At 37.5% G+C, this 16508-nt stretch overlaps 1 protein-coding gene across 1 annotated transcript in view; it reads left to right on the top strand.

Moving 5' to 3' along the window:
* Positions 1-16508, top strand: part of mei1 (meiotic double-stranded break formation protein 1) — a 47917-nt gene that overhangs the window by 19825 nt on the left and 11584 nt on the right. The window contains exons 13-25 of the mRNA XM_031901340.1: positions 648-789; positions 1102-1213; positions 1695-1755; positions 4186-4385; positions 5666-5834; positions 7111-7258; positions 9021-9311; positions 10490-10655; positions 11070-11171; positions 12627-12737; positions 14766-14932; positions 15130-15214; positions 15317-15480. Coding sequence (XP_031757200.1) covers positions 648-789; positions 1102-1213; positions 1695-1755; positions 4186-4385; positions 5666-5834; positions 7111-7258; positions 9021-9311; positions 10490-10655; positions 11070-11171; positions 12627-12737; positions 14766-14932; positions 15130-15214; positions 15317-15480 — 1918 coding nt within the window. The remainder of the gene's footprint in view (positions 1-647; positions 790-1101; positions 1214-1694; positions 1756-4185; positions 4386-5665; positions 5835-7110; positions 7259-9020; positions 9312-10489; positions 10656-11069; positions 11172-12626; positions 12738-14765; positions 14933-15129; positions 15215-15316; positions 15481-16508) is intronic.

Below are 16508 nucleotides of genomic sequence, written 5' to 3'. Positions count from 1 at the left end.
AGGTACAATGCACTGTTTTACAAGTACAGAGAAAAGGGAAATAATTTTAAAAAATTAGGAATATTTGCTTATAATGGAGTCTATGGGATATGGCCTTTCTGTAATTCAGAACTATCTGGATAACGGGTTTCTGGATAATGGATCCCATACCTGTATAATTACCTGTATAAGTTTTTGTGCTTATTATTTGTGGTGTAGGTGTAAGCTGTGCAGTGCTATGGATGAATGGGAATCCTATAATGTTCAGGGCTCCCTTTGCACTGGATGTCTACACACCCTCAATTTGTACTGCAATGTATATTGTTAGTAGGAAATACCCACAACCTTTTAATGCAACTTGCATGAGATTTACAAACAGGTGCATTGTTTGAAAAGGATTAACACCTTGTCTGCTCTTGGTAAAATAAGCCCTTTGTGTACCAAAACTAAGAAAAAATGTGTAACAAATCTAAGAAAAAAAGATGGTGTTAAGAAAGGATGGCTTTTCATATAATCATCCAGTACTGGTAAACTTGTTCCTCTTTTCATAGCAGCTCTTTACACCATAGATTTCAAAAATGTATTGTACCTTGTTTTATGACATGCTGCTAACTTTTATATATGCTGCTAGGTAAAAAATATACAACTGCATGCATTGTTTTTCCAAGGTTGGCTTTTGATTGTCAAAGTGACCCACTGACTCAGGAAAATGCATTCACAGCACCAACTTCTCAGAGTGAAGAGACTTTAGATACATTTTCCTGCTTTCTTTTAAAGATTTGTGATCAGCTGTGCATCCCAACTGTCTTGGTATGTGACACTCATTGTTAGTATTTTACCTTATATTAGTTGCAACAGTGCTGGCATGCTAAATGTTATATTATGTACCACAGGAGTTATGTCATGTTTACCAGACTTACACCCAGTATTCTACATAGTGGACACAGCAGTGATTTAGAAATAAGTGCTTGTGTCTTTGATGCAATGGGAATAAAATGCAAAAGTGACAGAAAAAGCTGCTATTGCTCAAAATAAGGAAAAACATTTCCAGTTGATCATTTTTAACTATGTTTGCATCTGTAATTCAAATCTAAACTTTATTTTCTGTCTGTTCATTTGCAGAAGTATTATGAAAGAGCTTTTATTTCAGAATCTATGGAGACATTTTTCCGTATACTTAGTGATTTATTTGTAATTGCACCTACCATGAAGGAAGCATTTTCTGAGAAACTAGGTATGTACAGTGAGCTGTCCCCATCTAGATTCTTTCTTGTTTGTATATTTGAGATTTAAGATATAACAGTACATTATGTCAAACCAAATGAATACCCATGTATTTCTGCAAAAATTTGTATATTTGAAAACTTAATGCATTTTATTACATTTTGGGGGTATGAGGCAGATTCATTTTTAGAGTTGGGAATTTAGCATTTAGCAGAAAATTTAAGCAGGTTTTACATTGTAATGTTATTATTTTGTTAAAAAAAAGTGTGAAAAAAACGCTATTGCAGAAAAAGACCCCAAGCAAAAATGCTAAACATTAATAAATCAGTCCAAGGGGCAGATTTATCAAAATGTGACATTAGAGCTCACTACAGAAAAACTCACCCATGTTCTATTCATTCCTATGGGATTTTTAGAAATGTATTTATCACTGGATGAAAGTTAGTGTTCACCCATTGATTGAATTACTGTTATCCCATCTCTCTTTACAGCTTCTGTTTCATTTATTAGACTAGCTTTTAAAATGAAGACAACTTATCATTTTGAGCAGAGGTGAGTTATATCATTTTTCTTATAAGGGAAAAGGTGTGTCAACAAAGTCTGAAGTACTGCATGTATGACATTCCTTAACTGGTGTGTTTGGTACCTGAAGGCTTATTTACTCAAGTGAATCCCACTTAAATTGCAAATTTTAGAGGCAAACAGTTGCAGCTGTTTTTCCCAGAATTGTAGCATAAGGGCTGTGGCACACGGGGAGTTTAGTTGCCCGCGACAAATCTCCCTTGTCGTGGGCGAGTAATCTCCCCGATATGCCATCCCACCAGCGAGAATGTAAATCTGCGGTGGGATGGTATACGTGGCGCCCCGACCGCCGAAGTTGCCTTGAGAGGAAACTTCTGCGATTTTGGTACCGTGTATGGGATCCCACCAGCGATTTACATTCTCACCGGTGGGATGGCATTTTGGGGAAATTAGTCGCCCTCGACAAGGGAGATTTGTCGTGGGCGACTAATCTCCCCGCCTGTCACGGCCCTAAAAGCCTTGTAAAAAGCTCATTAGAGCTTGTACATTATTCATTAAAGCAGGGTGGGCGTTCAATGTAGGGGAGGCATGCCACCCAGCCGCACCTGGACTTTGTTCAAATACGGAAGACATGTATGTGTCAGGCACGCTGAGGTTTTCTGCTCATCCTATCTCCAGTCCTCCATGTGTGAGCTAAAAGGATGTGATCCTGGGGAGGGAGGAGGCTGGGACAGGGACGGCCTCTGGGTGCCATGTTTAGAAAACTGGTGCTAAACATAAATAATGAAGCAAGTTGGAAATTGCCATCTGCAGATACTGAGAAGTTCAGAGGAAGTAAAAAGTAAAATACATATATAAAACTATGCTGAAATAATTTACCACACCTGTTACTGGTTTAAAGAATAAATCCGAGACAGCTTTTCTGTTTAAAATGGGTAAATATCTCTGTAGGATTTGCCTGCTTTTGCACAGAAAAAAGAGCACACCATAGTGTTCTGACCAGGTAGTCAGCCTGAATCTTGGCTACTATACTGTAACACGCTACAAATACCTCACAATGACTGTAGTTTCTTTCTGCCAATGCCCCAGAGCCAACTTGCTACTAAATCAATAGGTTACACCTGACTACCACACACAGGGTAACTAGATTTGACCCTTGTTTGGTTTTGACCCAAACAGTTTGGTTCAGGCCTTAACTGTCTGTTCGGTTTTTAGCCATGTAAAACCCCACAAATATATAGCCAATAAATAAAAACCTTTAAATATTAAAATATTCACTGTGGCTTTTTTCTAATAACATGGTTGATAGTTTTCATCAAGTACAGTTAATTTCTTATTAATACTGGAAAAAAAGCAAATTTCTGAACTTTCTGGCTAACTGGTTTCTGTATCATATCTCATACTTTTATTAAAAGAATTGGACTTGCTTCTCAAGCAGAATATAGAGAGAACTAGGGTTTCCATTCATCCGATTTTAAACTCAACATCCTAGGACTGTTCAGTTCAAAACTTTAAAACATTAAAAAAACAGAAATTCAGCCAATTTGGTCTAAGTGATGCAATAACTTTGCCTAGTGCCATAACCCCACACAACATCTTCGTGCCTGCCGCTGAAGTCTTCATGCCCACCCCTAACTTCAGTGCCACACTCCTAATGCTACCCTGCCCCCTGTGTTTGAATTTAGCCAGCGGAAAAGTTGGCAACACTAAGGGGCTGATTTACTTACCCACGAACGGGTCGAATGGAGTCCGATTGCGTTTTTTTCGTAATGATCGATACTTTGCGATTTTTTCGTATGTTTTGCGATTTTTTCGGATTCTTTACGAATTTTTCGGATCCAATACGATTTTTGCGTAAAAACGCGAGTTTTCCTATCCATTACGAAAGTTGCGTAAAAAGTTGCGCATTTTGCGTAGCGTTAAAACTTACGCGAAAAGTTGCGCATTTTTCGCGGAAGTTTTAACGCTACGAAAAATGCGCAACTTTTTACGCAACTTTCGTAATGGATACGAAAAACTCGCGTTTTTACGCAAAAATCGTATTGGTAACGAAAAATTCGTACAGAATCCGAAAAAATCGCAAAACATACGAAAAAGTCGCAAAATGTTCGTTTTCAAGGCGGAACTTTTCCAATTCGGGTCGGATTCGTGGGTTAGTAAATCAGCCCCTAAGGCTCACATACGCACAAGTATACAACCATATCCCCACATGGGCATCCTTAGTGTTTAGTGGAGCAAATTCAAACCCTACATTACAGGATTTTAAAACTCTAAAAGGAAAACGGCAAGCTGAAAGATCTCCCAGTATAGCCCATTCTAGCAAAGATGAAGCACCACTGGAAACAAAAATTAGTCCCACAGAAAAGGCATTTATTTATTATGTCCTTAGTGAATGCATAACATAATTTCTGAATTTTCACTTTAGTATTCTTTAGTTACACATTTTTTTCTTTGTTCAAGGTATCCTAATTTAAACCAAGCTTGTTCAGACTTTCTGTATAATTTGTGCTGCATACTGTGGACACTGAAAGCTGGGGGTCATAGTTCTCTAAATGGTAAGATCTTTAGCAAATATAGGTGTGCTTTACATTTTATTCATCATGACATTGTGATTTTTTTTTTTAATACAGCAAATATAGGAGACAGCAGTACAGAAGGAATAAATTAATGGGCTTATTTACAATTATCTGCCTTGTGTACCACATGTACAAAAAATAATGAAGCATACTTATTTAACATCTTGTTTTCCAAAATGGAACAATTTATTCCAGTGTGGAAATTTTTCTCCGAATTATTAATCCCCTCATATGGTTTGCATTGGGAACTAACAGAAGTGATCACTTACTTTATTACTGGCCTGGGATGTTTTATCTGGAAACCCAATATCCTGAAAGCTATGAGGTACAGAAAGGCCATCTCCCACCCTGGCGACAGGCCCAGACTGGCAGGTGTGGATTCTGGCAAATACCAGAGGGGCTGCGGTAAGATGCCATAGACAGTCACTATTTATTGGGCCAGTGGGGGGGCTGTTTGGGCCTCTGTTTACTTGACATGCCAGGGCTTTTTTTGAATCCCCATCCAGACCTGCCAGGCATCATAACCCCACTCAACATTATTGTGTTCTCACTATAGCCAGGTAAATGTAAGGGTGAGGACACACTGGGAGTACAGTCCCCTTCTCTCTAGCTGTGTTTTGTAGGCAGGTAGAGAAAAGCAGATTTGCTACTATATGCTCCTATGTGTAGCTGCATTGACAGGCAACAGATTTTTTTATATTTAATTTTGAAATATCAGATGGGGCTAGCCATAATCTTCATTTCCCAGGGTGCCACAGCCATGTGACCTGTGCCCTGCTAAACTTAAGTCACACTTTACTGCTGAGCTGCAAGTTGAAATGATATCACCCCCCTCCCAGCAGATGATCAGCAGAACAATGGGAAGGGAGCAAGATAGCAGCTCCCAGTAGATATCAGAATAGCACTCAATAGTAAGTTAAGTCCAGATTGGGACTCCTCCAGTTACATGGGAGTAGGAGAAACAATAGGTTGCCTGAAAGCAGTTCTAATGTGTAGCGCTGGCTCCTTCTGAAAGCTCAGAATCAGGCACAATGCACTAAGATGGCGCCTACGCACCAATATTATATCGAAAAAAAAAAATACATTTGTTGGTTCAAGAATAAAATTTTAAATGGTAGAGTGAATTCATCACTATTTAAACAGTGTAATTTAGAAATATAAAATATGCCATAAAAACCATGAGAGAATCTCTTAAGTTTGCTGAAATCATTTTTATGGCGTGCACATCTGTATTTTGAACTGCAGATTTTTTTATTTGCAGTTTGTTTAAATTAACACTGATTTTGAATTAATAGGTATCAATAATATGTAATCATTAAGGAACAGGTAATTCACAGGAAATGTATGTATTTTATGTTTAACAGAGGTAGCAGACCTTTTGCAAAGGCACATCATTCACCTAAATGGCACTATATCGGAATATCTTCATATACTGCTGGAATCGCCAGACTGCTGCACTACAAACAAATCATTAAGGAGTCAACAGTATACACTGATCATTATTTTTTTCATTTCATATATTTGGGAAGACAGGTAATTTGAAAATGGTGTGTGCTAAAACATTCAATATTATTTTTTGATGCATTGCAGTCCACTGTTAACATTGCTGTAATAACAATAATTATATTTCTGTAATAAAGGTGCCACCCTTACGGGGAACTACCCAAGGACATTTTTAGGCCTTCTTGTACTATTACAAGCTGCTGTGACTGTTGTGTGAATAACATTTTTTATATATATTGCCTCAGCCCACAGAGTCGGCAGCTCAACAAAAATCAGTGAACAAAAGAATTTGAGTCAAATAAAGTTTTTTGTGAGTTTCAATAACTTGTTGAGCATTAAGGCTTAAGGTTTGAATCATGCTACTTACATATTATTGTTATATATGAAGACCACCTGTGTTGCAGTGGACTGAGAACACATTAACTGAATGTAAAAAAAAAAGGGAAAGTTACAGTTTTTTATGTTCTTACTTATTTCGCGGTTTCTGCTCATATCCCGCTAGTTTATCCTTCACATATTTTGTGCAAAGTACATTTAATTGGACAGCCAAATATTATTCTAATTCTTATTACAATTCCATGTCTGTAATACACATACTGGGTAGCAATATTCTAGTTTTTTACCATTGAGGGATGGGTAAATGTCTTCAACCAATTGTATTAAGATTGGATTCCTGTCTTAGGAAACACAATTTTTAAATAGATTTAAGAATAATGTGCAGAGGGATGACTTTATTTGGATGGATATCACTGGAGTCAGTAAGATATTTCATCACACATTTTTCATGTTATTTTAGAGATCAACAACATTTTCTTGGTGGTTTGTTTGGACTTTATGTTAACACACAATTATTTTCTTTGATGGAGGTTTCTACCTATAAAGGTGTGACACCACCTTGGGCAACCTTTCATCCAGTGTCTTTGGTTAGGGGAACCCCTATCGTGACCATATAGTATGGTACTGTACATAGACAACCTCCTGTTGATATGGAAATCTGACCCTTTTCATGAATCTTACGTTTACAATTATGTGGGATTTTTGCGTGGACAAACACGGAATGTAACAACTTTGGATGCTACTTGAGGTTGTAAATGGGGCAATGTTGTGCTTGCTGTTAGTGAAATACCATAGCACAGATAATGTACTTTGACCCACATCTTTTCGTTATCTGCTATTTTTTGTGTCCTGGGTTTGGTCTTATACTGTATATATGACATACTCAAGTCAAGTTTCTGTTTGTTAGATGGTATATCTAGGACACCTTGATATGTATCAGTATCTTAAGACTCATTTGTATTTTTAATAGGCTGGTACCAGAGACTGATTTATTCTGGGCCGTTTTAGGATTTCTGAATTCCATGCAAAGCCTAGGGGACATACCTTCTCCATATGTTATGAAAGCTGTTATTTACCTTCTGGCAGTTTGTCAAGAAAAGGGTCAAGCAATGAGTGAGGTAAACATATCCAACATTTATTCTTTGTGTTTTTTTAATGGTATTGCATTAACAACAAAATTATAAATCCAATAAAAAACATTGTTTGTAAGCTTTTTGTAAATTAGTCAACTGGGCAAGCCTCATGTAGTAATAAAGGAGAATCGGAGCAACAGACTTGTTACATTAGACCCAGTGTAACATAAAAGTTACATGTTAAAGTGAATGCTATAAAGCTGTAGGTAGATAAAGGTAGACAGTGAAAAACATTAAAACCTAAACTGGCAGAAGCAGAACACTTGGCTACAAAGTCTAATAGGAGTTGTTGTATAAAAAGTGAGACTAGTTTTTGGGAAAATGGAAGATGTGTTTCTTCTTCAAGTTCAGGTTGGCACTGCTCCATGTGCTTGCTATTGTAATCTGTTAGTATAAGGATTGGTAACAGGGTGGACAGAGATGCCCTGTATGCTAGGTGCCCTAACTGGAGAATAGCTGTAAGGTTTTGCAGGATGGTATGGACAAGGCAACAGGGTAGGTAGAAAGCCTGACAGGTTTCAGAGGGACTGTATATTGAAAAAGTGTCATGCCCCCATCTTACATGCCTTTGTATGGTATGCCTAGTACAGCCTTAAAGGGATACTATCATGATTTTTATGGTATACATCTAATCTATTTCTAAATTACACTGTTTACATAGCAAATCATTCACTCTACCATTTAACATTTTATTCTTGAACCAACTAATTTATTTTTTTTAGTTGTAAAATTGGTGTGTAGGCGCCATCTCAGTGCATTGTGCCTGAGTCTGAGCTTTCAGAAGGAGCCAGTGCTACACATTAGAACTGCTTTCAGGTAACCTATTGTTTCTCCTACTCCCATGTAACTGGAGGAGTCCCAAGCCGGACTTGGATTTTTACTATTGAGTGCTATTCTGATACCTATTGGGAGCTGTTATCTTACTCCCTTCCCATTGTTCTGCTGATCGGCTGCTGGAAGGGGGGTGATATCACTTCAACTTGCAGAGCAGCAGTAAAGTGTGACTGAAGTTTTTCAGAGCACAGGTCACATGGTTGTGGTGCCCTGGGAAATGAAGAATATGGCTAGCCCCACGTGAAATGTTAAAATTAAACATAAAAAAATCTGAAACACAGATGTCAATGCAGGATTCTGCTGGGGAAGCTCAATTAACTGATGCATTTTGAAAAAAAAACATGTTTACCCATAACAGTATTCCTTTAAACTAGGGCATATGAAGTTAAATCAAAAAATGTTTGCTGTACATAAATCCAAGTGTACTCAGGGACTCCTTTTGTAGTATAAGAATGTGTTACCATCTTTTACTCCAGGTGATTTGAATTATCTGGGGGGTTACCTAACATATTGGCACCAAGCCCCAGCCATCTTGTTTGGATCTTGCAATGTAGATAATTAGATTACCACAGATGCAGGCTCGGACTGGAATTCAAAATAGGCCCTGGAATTTCAAGTACACAGAAGCCCAAACAGTCCCACAGCAGCCCAATAAATAGTGGCATCTTACAGCAGCCCCTCTGGTATTTGCCAGAATCCACAGATTGCCAGTCTGGGCCTGCACAGATGTCCATTAAATGGACATCTGGATGTCCACTAAATATGTTCTAATATGGTTGAGTGTGGTTTTATTGTTAAATGTGAACACAACAAGAGTCTAAATAGTAGTAAAAAGTTTGCTGTCACAGTATTTATTATCAGATGTTAATGTTTTGGAAATGTCAAAGTCTAAACTGGTTTATTCCCTTCACAGGCATCAGTAAATGGCATTTGTAGAATGCTTGAGAGAGTTGGTAACCTGCAGCTCATGTACTTCCACCATCCCCTGTTTTTCAAATTTTTCTTCTGCTATCCTCAACTGATGGAAATGCTTGGCCAAAGAATAGCAGAACTCTATATTTCTATGCAAGACTGCAGTCAGATCAGTGAGCTAAACAACCATCAAGTTTGCAGTAGCACCAACAACAAGGCCTGTAACGTATGTAGTTTGTTGCCACTGATTAAAATCCTTGGAAGCAATCCTGAAGCATTGATCATATTTATGGTATGTATTGATAGGCTGCAGTGGATCTAATTTGAGGAAAATTCTGAAAAGCTGTATGGAACCAAACTTGATCAGAACTACATACTGATATGTTAATTTTACACCTGCCAACCCTTCCCCATACCTCCCAAATGTCCCAATTTTTGCAGGACAGTCCTGATTTTAACAGCTCAGCCCGCAGTCCCAAATTCTTATTGAAAAGTCCCTCATTTCCCTTTGATCTCCTGCACTGAATGCTAAAAAAGATACAGGTATGGGACCCATTATCCAGAATGCTCGGGACCTGGGGTTTTCTGGATAAGGGGTTTTTCCGTAATTCGGATCTCCTACCTTAAGTTTGCTAAAAAATTATTTAAACAGTAATTAAACCAACTAGGATTGTTTTGGCTCCAATAAGGATTAATTATATCTTAGTTGGGATCAAGTACGAGGTAGTTTTATTGTTGCAGAGAAAAAGGAAACCATTTTTACAAATGTGAATTATTTCATTAAAATGGAGTCTATGGGAGATGGCCTTTACGTAATTCGAAACTTTCTGGATAATGGGTTTCCAGATAAGGGGTCCGATACCTGTACAAAGTTTCTCAAACTTAATTAGATAAACAGGCTTTTGGCAGAGAGGCAAGAATACTCAACCCCTGCAGTTAGATACAATTGTAACTAATAAGCTAAACAGGTTCAAACATTGAATAACTTGCCAAGTTTTGTTAAATGGGAATGGTATTTAGGGGGTGTGGTCACAAAATTTTTGCTGCTGCATTTCTTTTTGTCCATATTTACATTTTGGGATGTTGGGAAGCATGCCTTCACAGTGTAGTGATAAGAAATAGCACTTACCTGATTCATAATTCCATCAAGATTCTGAGAGTACCCCAGTGTCTGTTAAACAATTCTATGCCTTAATCCTAAAAATGAAACAATTTTTTGTTGGGGCATTACTTGTCATTAATATATGCATATAGAATACACCAACTTGGCCCAACATGCTCTGTATTATGAAATTAACTTCTCAACTGCAGTGGAAATGTTCTAACTGTGGACATGTGCTGAAACTTCACACGTATATAGATATGATAAAGCGAGCATGAAGTGTGTGTTTAACAGTAGGAATTTTTTTTTGTATGCCAAACCCAAGCTTTATGAACACAACACAATACAGTATTGCCCTTCTTTCCCAGGATATAATTGTCAGCGGCTCAGAAGAATTGGCTAACAAAGTGCTTATCATATTAACAGTTTTCTTAAATGGAAATGACAGTGGTCATATATCTGCAGTGCTGTGTAGCAGGATCTTGCAAGTGTTACAGAAAATCCTAATAGAGTATACTTCTGCAGGATTAAAAGGTATATTGCATAGCTGTGCCATGTTACATTACTGATAAATGTGAAAAAGTAGCTTTATTATGCCTTTACCTTTAAATCAGGGAAACTAAATATTCTGATAAAAAAAACTTGGATGTAGATTTGTTTTCATTAAAATGTTAACCAGATGTTAATTGATTGTACAATAATTTTTTTAAAAAAAAAGTACAAAACGTATAATAATTTCACTGTATATTTGTTTCTTCACACAGTGATGTTTGTTTACTTGTACGTTATCACTTAATTTTCTGATGGCATTTTATGTTTTACTCTTTGAACTTTACTAAATCAACTGGTTTTCTAATGTCACTCTCTCCTTCATGTTCATATGTTGTGCTACACTTTGTTAGATAGAAAACACAAAGTCTGTCAGTGACTTGTTTCAATTCCTTGCAGAAAAAAACTTGCCTTTGATCCTTAGGCTGCTTTATCTTGTGAAGCTAAAAAGCCACTCAGACAGAACGATGGACAGCACTGACTTTAAACTTCTTCATCACGGTTAGTAGAAGGGATTATGGAATATTTGCTTTATTGGTCTGAAATAATTAAGAACATTATTTGGAGTAAAAGCAGTTCCAGCTATCCATTCTTCTTAAATGGAAAGGCGGCTGGAAGAAGAAAAATGAAAGTTTCTTGTAAACCTGCCTGAACCAAACAGTCGCCTGAACCAAACAGTAACTCAGGCACAAGCCCAGACTGGTAATCTGTGGATTCTGGCAAATGCCAGAGGGGCTGCTGTAAGATGCCATATACAATATTTATTGGGCTGGAGTGGGGCTGTTTGGGCCTCTGTGTACTTGGAATATTCGGGCCTATTTTAAAGGAACAGTAACACCAAAAAATGAAAGAGCTTTAAAGTAATAAAAATATAATGCACTGTTGCCCTGCACTGGTAAAACTGGGGTGTTTGCTACAGTAACACTACTATAATTTATATAATAAGCTGCTGTGTAGCCACGGGGGCAGCCATTCAAGCTGGAAAAGAGGAGAAAAGGCACAGGTTACATAGCAGATAATGGATAAGCTCTGTAGAATACAATAGTGTTTTATCTGTTATCTGCTATGTGCCTGTGCCTTTTCTCCTTTGAATGGCTGCCCCCATGGCTACATAGCAGCTTATTTATATAAATTATAGTAGACTTTCTGAAGCAAACACAAAACTTTTACCAGTGCAGGGCAGCAGCACATTATATTTTAGTTACTTTTATACACTTTCATTTTTTGGTGTTACTGTTCCTTTAAATCTCCGTCCAGGCCTGTCAGACAGATCTTACTGCCCATCAGGGGTTACCTCATGGCTGGAGTAAAAAATGAGTTTTTACATGGGCAGTATTCACCCTAGTTGAACTCCTGTTCAGTGAACAAGGAATGTGTTGAACATACTTATTGCTCATTATGTTTTTTGTGTTATTTTTTTGCACTGAACAGGCCAAAGTTGGAAATTAAAAGCAGATTCACTTTCTATCTTCCTGAGGTTCTTCCAGTTAGCGGAAGAATGTAGTTAATCATCTTACCAGTCCCTTTGTTTAATGAGTTCCTATTTATCTGAAAGCCTGACAGATTGCAGTTGGGTTTGCTTATATGGGATTACAAGAAACAAAATATTAGGAACAGGAACTCGGCTCTAAGGCCAAAGCACAATACTCAACAAAGTGGGCAAGGTTTATATAAACTGTAGTCTAATAAGGATCGATTGCACCAGAATTGGTTATGTGGCTGCTGGAATTTATTATACATTGCTGGGAAATCATGTAGTAAATCCAAATCTTTTGTTGATTATATTTCTGTTTGGGGTCTGTTTTCTGTTTGTCTATTAATCTTACTTTTTGTCATGCAAACTAGCTCCTGGTGCTTGGGTTCATCTGTTTATTTTGTGAGGTACTGATAACTACAACAACATGTAGTTTGTTACTACTGAACTTGATCAAGGCCCACTTTCTTTCTGAATTGCAGTAAGCAGTTTATCTAAGAAATGTAATGTCAACAATACGAACATCTTGCAGCCTTGCTTCAACTTCATTTACTGCATCCTACACCAGTCAAGTACCAGCTGTACAATAAGAGGTAAAGGTATCTCAACAACTATTACCTTACTATGACCCTAAGAAATAATTCCAAATTCTTTTCTATTGTGACAGTCAGGCAAAATAAACTTTACTTACCTGTACACTATATAAATTTTAAACTTCACAATCACAGTAGGCAGGCAGCATTTTGGATACTGCTATTACAAGCTGCAATCCTAAAATGTTTATGTGCCAGAATGGGGGACTGCCCATGCATAGGACATACAATTCTAGACAAGAAGGAAGGAAGGGGAATGAGAGGAGTACAGTGGCATCTAGAATGTGCAAAATAAAAAAAAGAAAGAAACTGCCTGCCCCACTTCTGTGTCTGTGACGAGGAAGGCAATATTGGTATGGGACATGTTACCCAGAATGCTTGAGAACTGGGGTTTTCCAGATAAAGGAAATTTATCTTGTATTTATTGTTATACTTTGTATTTATCTATTATTATCTTTAACCCCCTGTTTGTATTAATGTATTCTACTGTACATCGCTGCGTACATAAGTAGCACTTTATAAATAAAGATTTACATACATACATAAAGGATCTTTCTGTAATTTGGATCACTATACTTTTTCTGCTAAAATACCATTTAAACATTAAATGAATCCAAAAAGATGGTTTGCCTCTAATAAGAATTAAAGGGGTGGTTCACCTTTAAGTTAACTTTTAGTATGTTATAGATTAGCCATTTCTTTTAACTTTTCAATTGATCTTCATTTTTTATAGTTTTTTCTTTATTTGCCTTCCTCTTTTATTTGGGGCTCAATGACCCCATCGGCCAAAAAACGATTACTTTCTGAGGCTACAGCCACTTACAAGTGTGGAATTCCTTAAGTAAATGGGCAAATTGCTAGATGTCCTTCTTTCTGGAAGATAGGTTTAAATTGCACCTCAGATTAATAACACCACTCATCAAGATAGTTTTGGGAAATGTCTCTGGAAAATGTGCACAAAGCATATCTACAAAGCCCTAAATGTATGGGAGCAGGAATCCTTTCCTCTAGGTCTTTGACAACTGGCCCATACATACATAACTGAGATTCAGGGAAATGTGTGTAAATGAAACATTTGAACTCTTCCTTTTTTGAGGGCCCCAGAACACACTCATTGGCACAAAGGTATCGTGAAGATCTGTATGGGCACTGAATTTGTTTTTTTGTAAAGGTAAATTATATAAAATATTATTATGTAGTTAATACGTTTGTTCTTTCATATTTTAGCTATACCATAAAATTTATGTTTTGAGAGCTATATATAATCAATTAAAAAAAAAAGTTCTCCATGATTAGCATTGTTCAACAATCACTTCCCCTCTGGAAATATCTGCACAATTTATCATATTTTTTTACCCACTACAACATTCTTCCTCAGAATTCTAGAATAATTGAACTCGCCACAAAATCTGCTTGCACAACGACCTGTGCCTGGTGTGTCTATCCTGGTGCAGAACTGTCTCACTGTCCAAGTTGCATCAGTGTGGGTGTTCAGGAGCATGTAGCCTCACTCACAAAACACTGCTCTCTTGCCCAAAGAGGCATATTAGGGCGTGTATGGGACATGTTATCTAGAATGACTGGGACCTGGGGTTTTAATGGGGTCTTCCTGTAATTTGGATCACTTTGTCTGCTAAAAATAATTTAATTAAAAACATTAAATTAACCCAATAGGGTTGTTTTTCCATCAATATGGATTAGTGCAGCGTAGTTACTATCAAATACAAGGCACTGTTTTATTGTTAGAGAGAAAAAAATGAATTATTTGATTGAAATGGAGTCTATGGGAAATAATTCCCATAATTCTAAGCTTTCTGAATAACAGGATTTTTAGATAACAGATCCCATATCTGTGCACATGTTGATATTTATAGGAAAATCAATCCGATCTTGTCTTTCATGTCTGGATGGATTCTTCTCAGATCTGCAATACTTGAATTACTTTGAACTGTATTTTTATTATCTTGCATGAAAAAAATAAAAACTTCCAATTATATGATAATCAATGTATTTCACTTTTGATTTCAGGGGCCGCTATGTTGCTGTCCAACTGCAGCCTGATTGAACTGATGGAGCAACTTTTAGCACTTACATGGGCTTCCTCCTCTTCTAGTGAATCATGCCAGGCTCTGTGTTGCTCTTCGTGGTTGATTGCATCGTCTTTGGTGTATTTCCAGCACTGTTACAATTTGGAGGTTAGCAGTTGCAATGCTTTTTTTTTTAAGTGCATAAGTATCGTTTTTTTTTTTTTTTATATGGCATGAATTGAAATGTACAAATAATTTTGGAAAGAAGAAAGTGTATATAATACCACAAATCTCTTAATTTCTTGCTAAATGGTCTGTGATTTCATTATATTTTATTATATTAATAAAAACATCTGTTGTGACAGGTCCACAGAACCCTGCATGTGGATTTGGATACGCTTCTACAGCTTATTTCTTTCAGAAGTAAAGGAAAATCACCCTTGCTGTTAGGTAGAGTTTGGACTGGGGGATTCTGTTTAAATATCTGCAATTTCCTGTCTGTTTTGTAGTATCTTTGTAACCACCCTTACATTCCTCCATTGTTTCTTCCAGTTAGCATTATTCAGCTACTAAAAACACTACTGAAGCAAATATTTTCCTCAGCTCTTCTCAGAACAAAGCTGTCAACTCAGCCTGTGGAAGAATCAAGTATCCAGCCTCTGAATACAGAAAGTGCTCTCTATCTTTTTTCAGCTTTGCAGAACTTTCTTATACAGGTATCTTAGTTGTGATGTTAGCATTTGTTTCATATAGGACAACAAATGCCAATTCAATGGAGAGTAACAATATGTTAGGACCCCCAGTGAATCCAGTTGTCAAGTATTTTTCCTTTTTGGAAAAAATGCACTGACCCTTGGGGGGGGGGAAATATTTCAGTGCCACATTGCCATCTTACTAAGCTTAGACTAGGGGTTTTTGGATTTTTTTTTTGCACTAGGGGCGCCTGAGAGGGGTAAAAATGGCATGTGATGCTGTGCTACTTTTTTCCTGTGGATTATGGTTTTTGCATCTTAAAATAGATTGGCTCAGGGAAAAAACTTTATTTTTTTGTTCATGATTGGATTTACGCAGAGGTGCTTAACATATTTGCACCCCCAAATCATTTTTTTTTGTACAGCTTAAAGGACATGGAAAGGCAAAGTCACTTGGGGGTGCCAAAATGTTAGGCACCCCCAAGTGACTTTAATCGCTTACCTTTTACAGAGAGAACAGCACCAGCCCGGGGTAGCTGCCAGCGCTTCCTCCTTCAGTCGCGCGCATGCTCAGTAGAGTGAAAAAGCTGAACTTTAACAGAGAAGTCGGCTTTTCACTCTACTGCGCATGCGCCTACCGCATAGTCACAGCTAAACAAAGCAGGAAGGAGGAAGCGATCGCCCCAGGTACCCCGGGCTGGTGCTGTTTCCTCCTAACAGGGGCACCAGCCCGGGGTACAAGGTAAGCGATTAAAGTCACTTGGGGGTACCTAACATTTTGGCACCCCCAAGTGACTTTGCCTTTCCTTCTCCTTTAAGTGACTTGTAGTGACTAAAAGGAGAAAGAAGAAGCAAATGGACAAGGAAGAAAGAAAAGGCTGAAGATTAGAAGGTGTAAATGGCACGCTGGAAAGTGGGACAAAGTGCTAGAAATGCAGAGCAGAATCTGAACGGGCAGAAAAGAACACAAGATAAATAGCTTGAAAAGTGGCATATTACAGAATTGTTTTAATGAATAAATCTTAAAAGAGAATCTATTCAGCAGAAGTGTT

The sequence above is a fragment of the Xenopus tropicalis genome, chromosome 4 (genome assembly GCF_000004195.4).
Source record: "Xenopus tropicalis strain Nigerian chromosome 4, UCB_Xtro_10.0, whole genome shotgun sequence".
Classification (NCBI taxonomy): domain Eukaryota; kingdom Metazoa; phylum Chordata; class Amphibia; order Anura; family Pipidae; genus Xenopus; species Xenopus tropicalis.
Note: the sequence above shows the minus strand (reverse complement) of the source record. Positions and strands in the feature narration are given on the sequence as shown.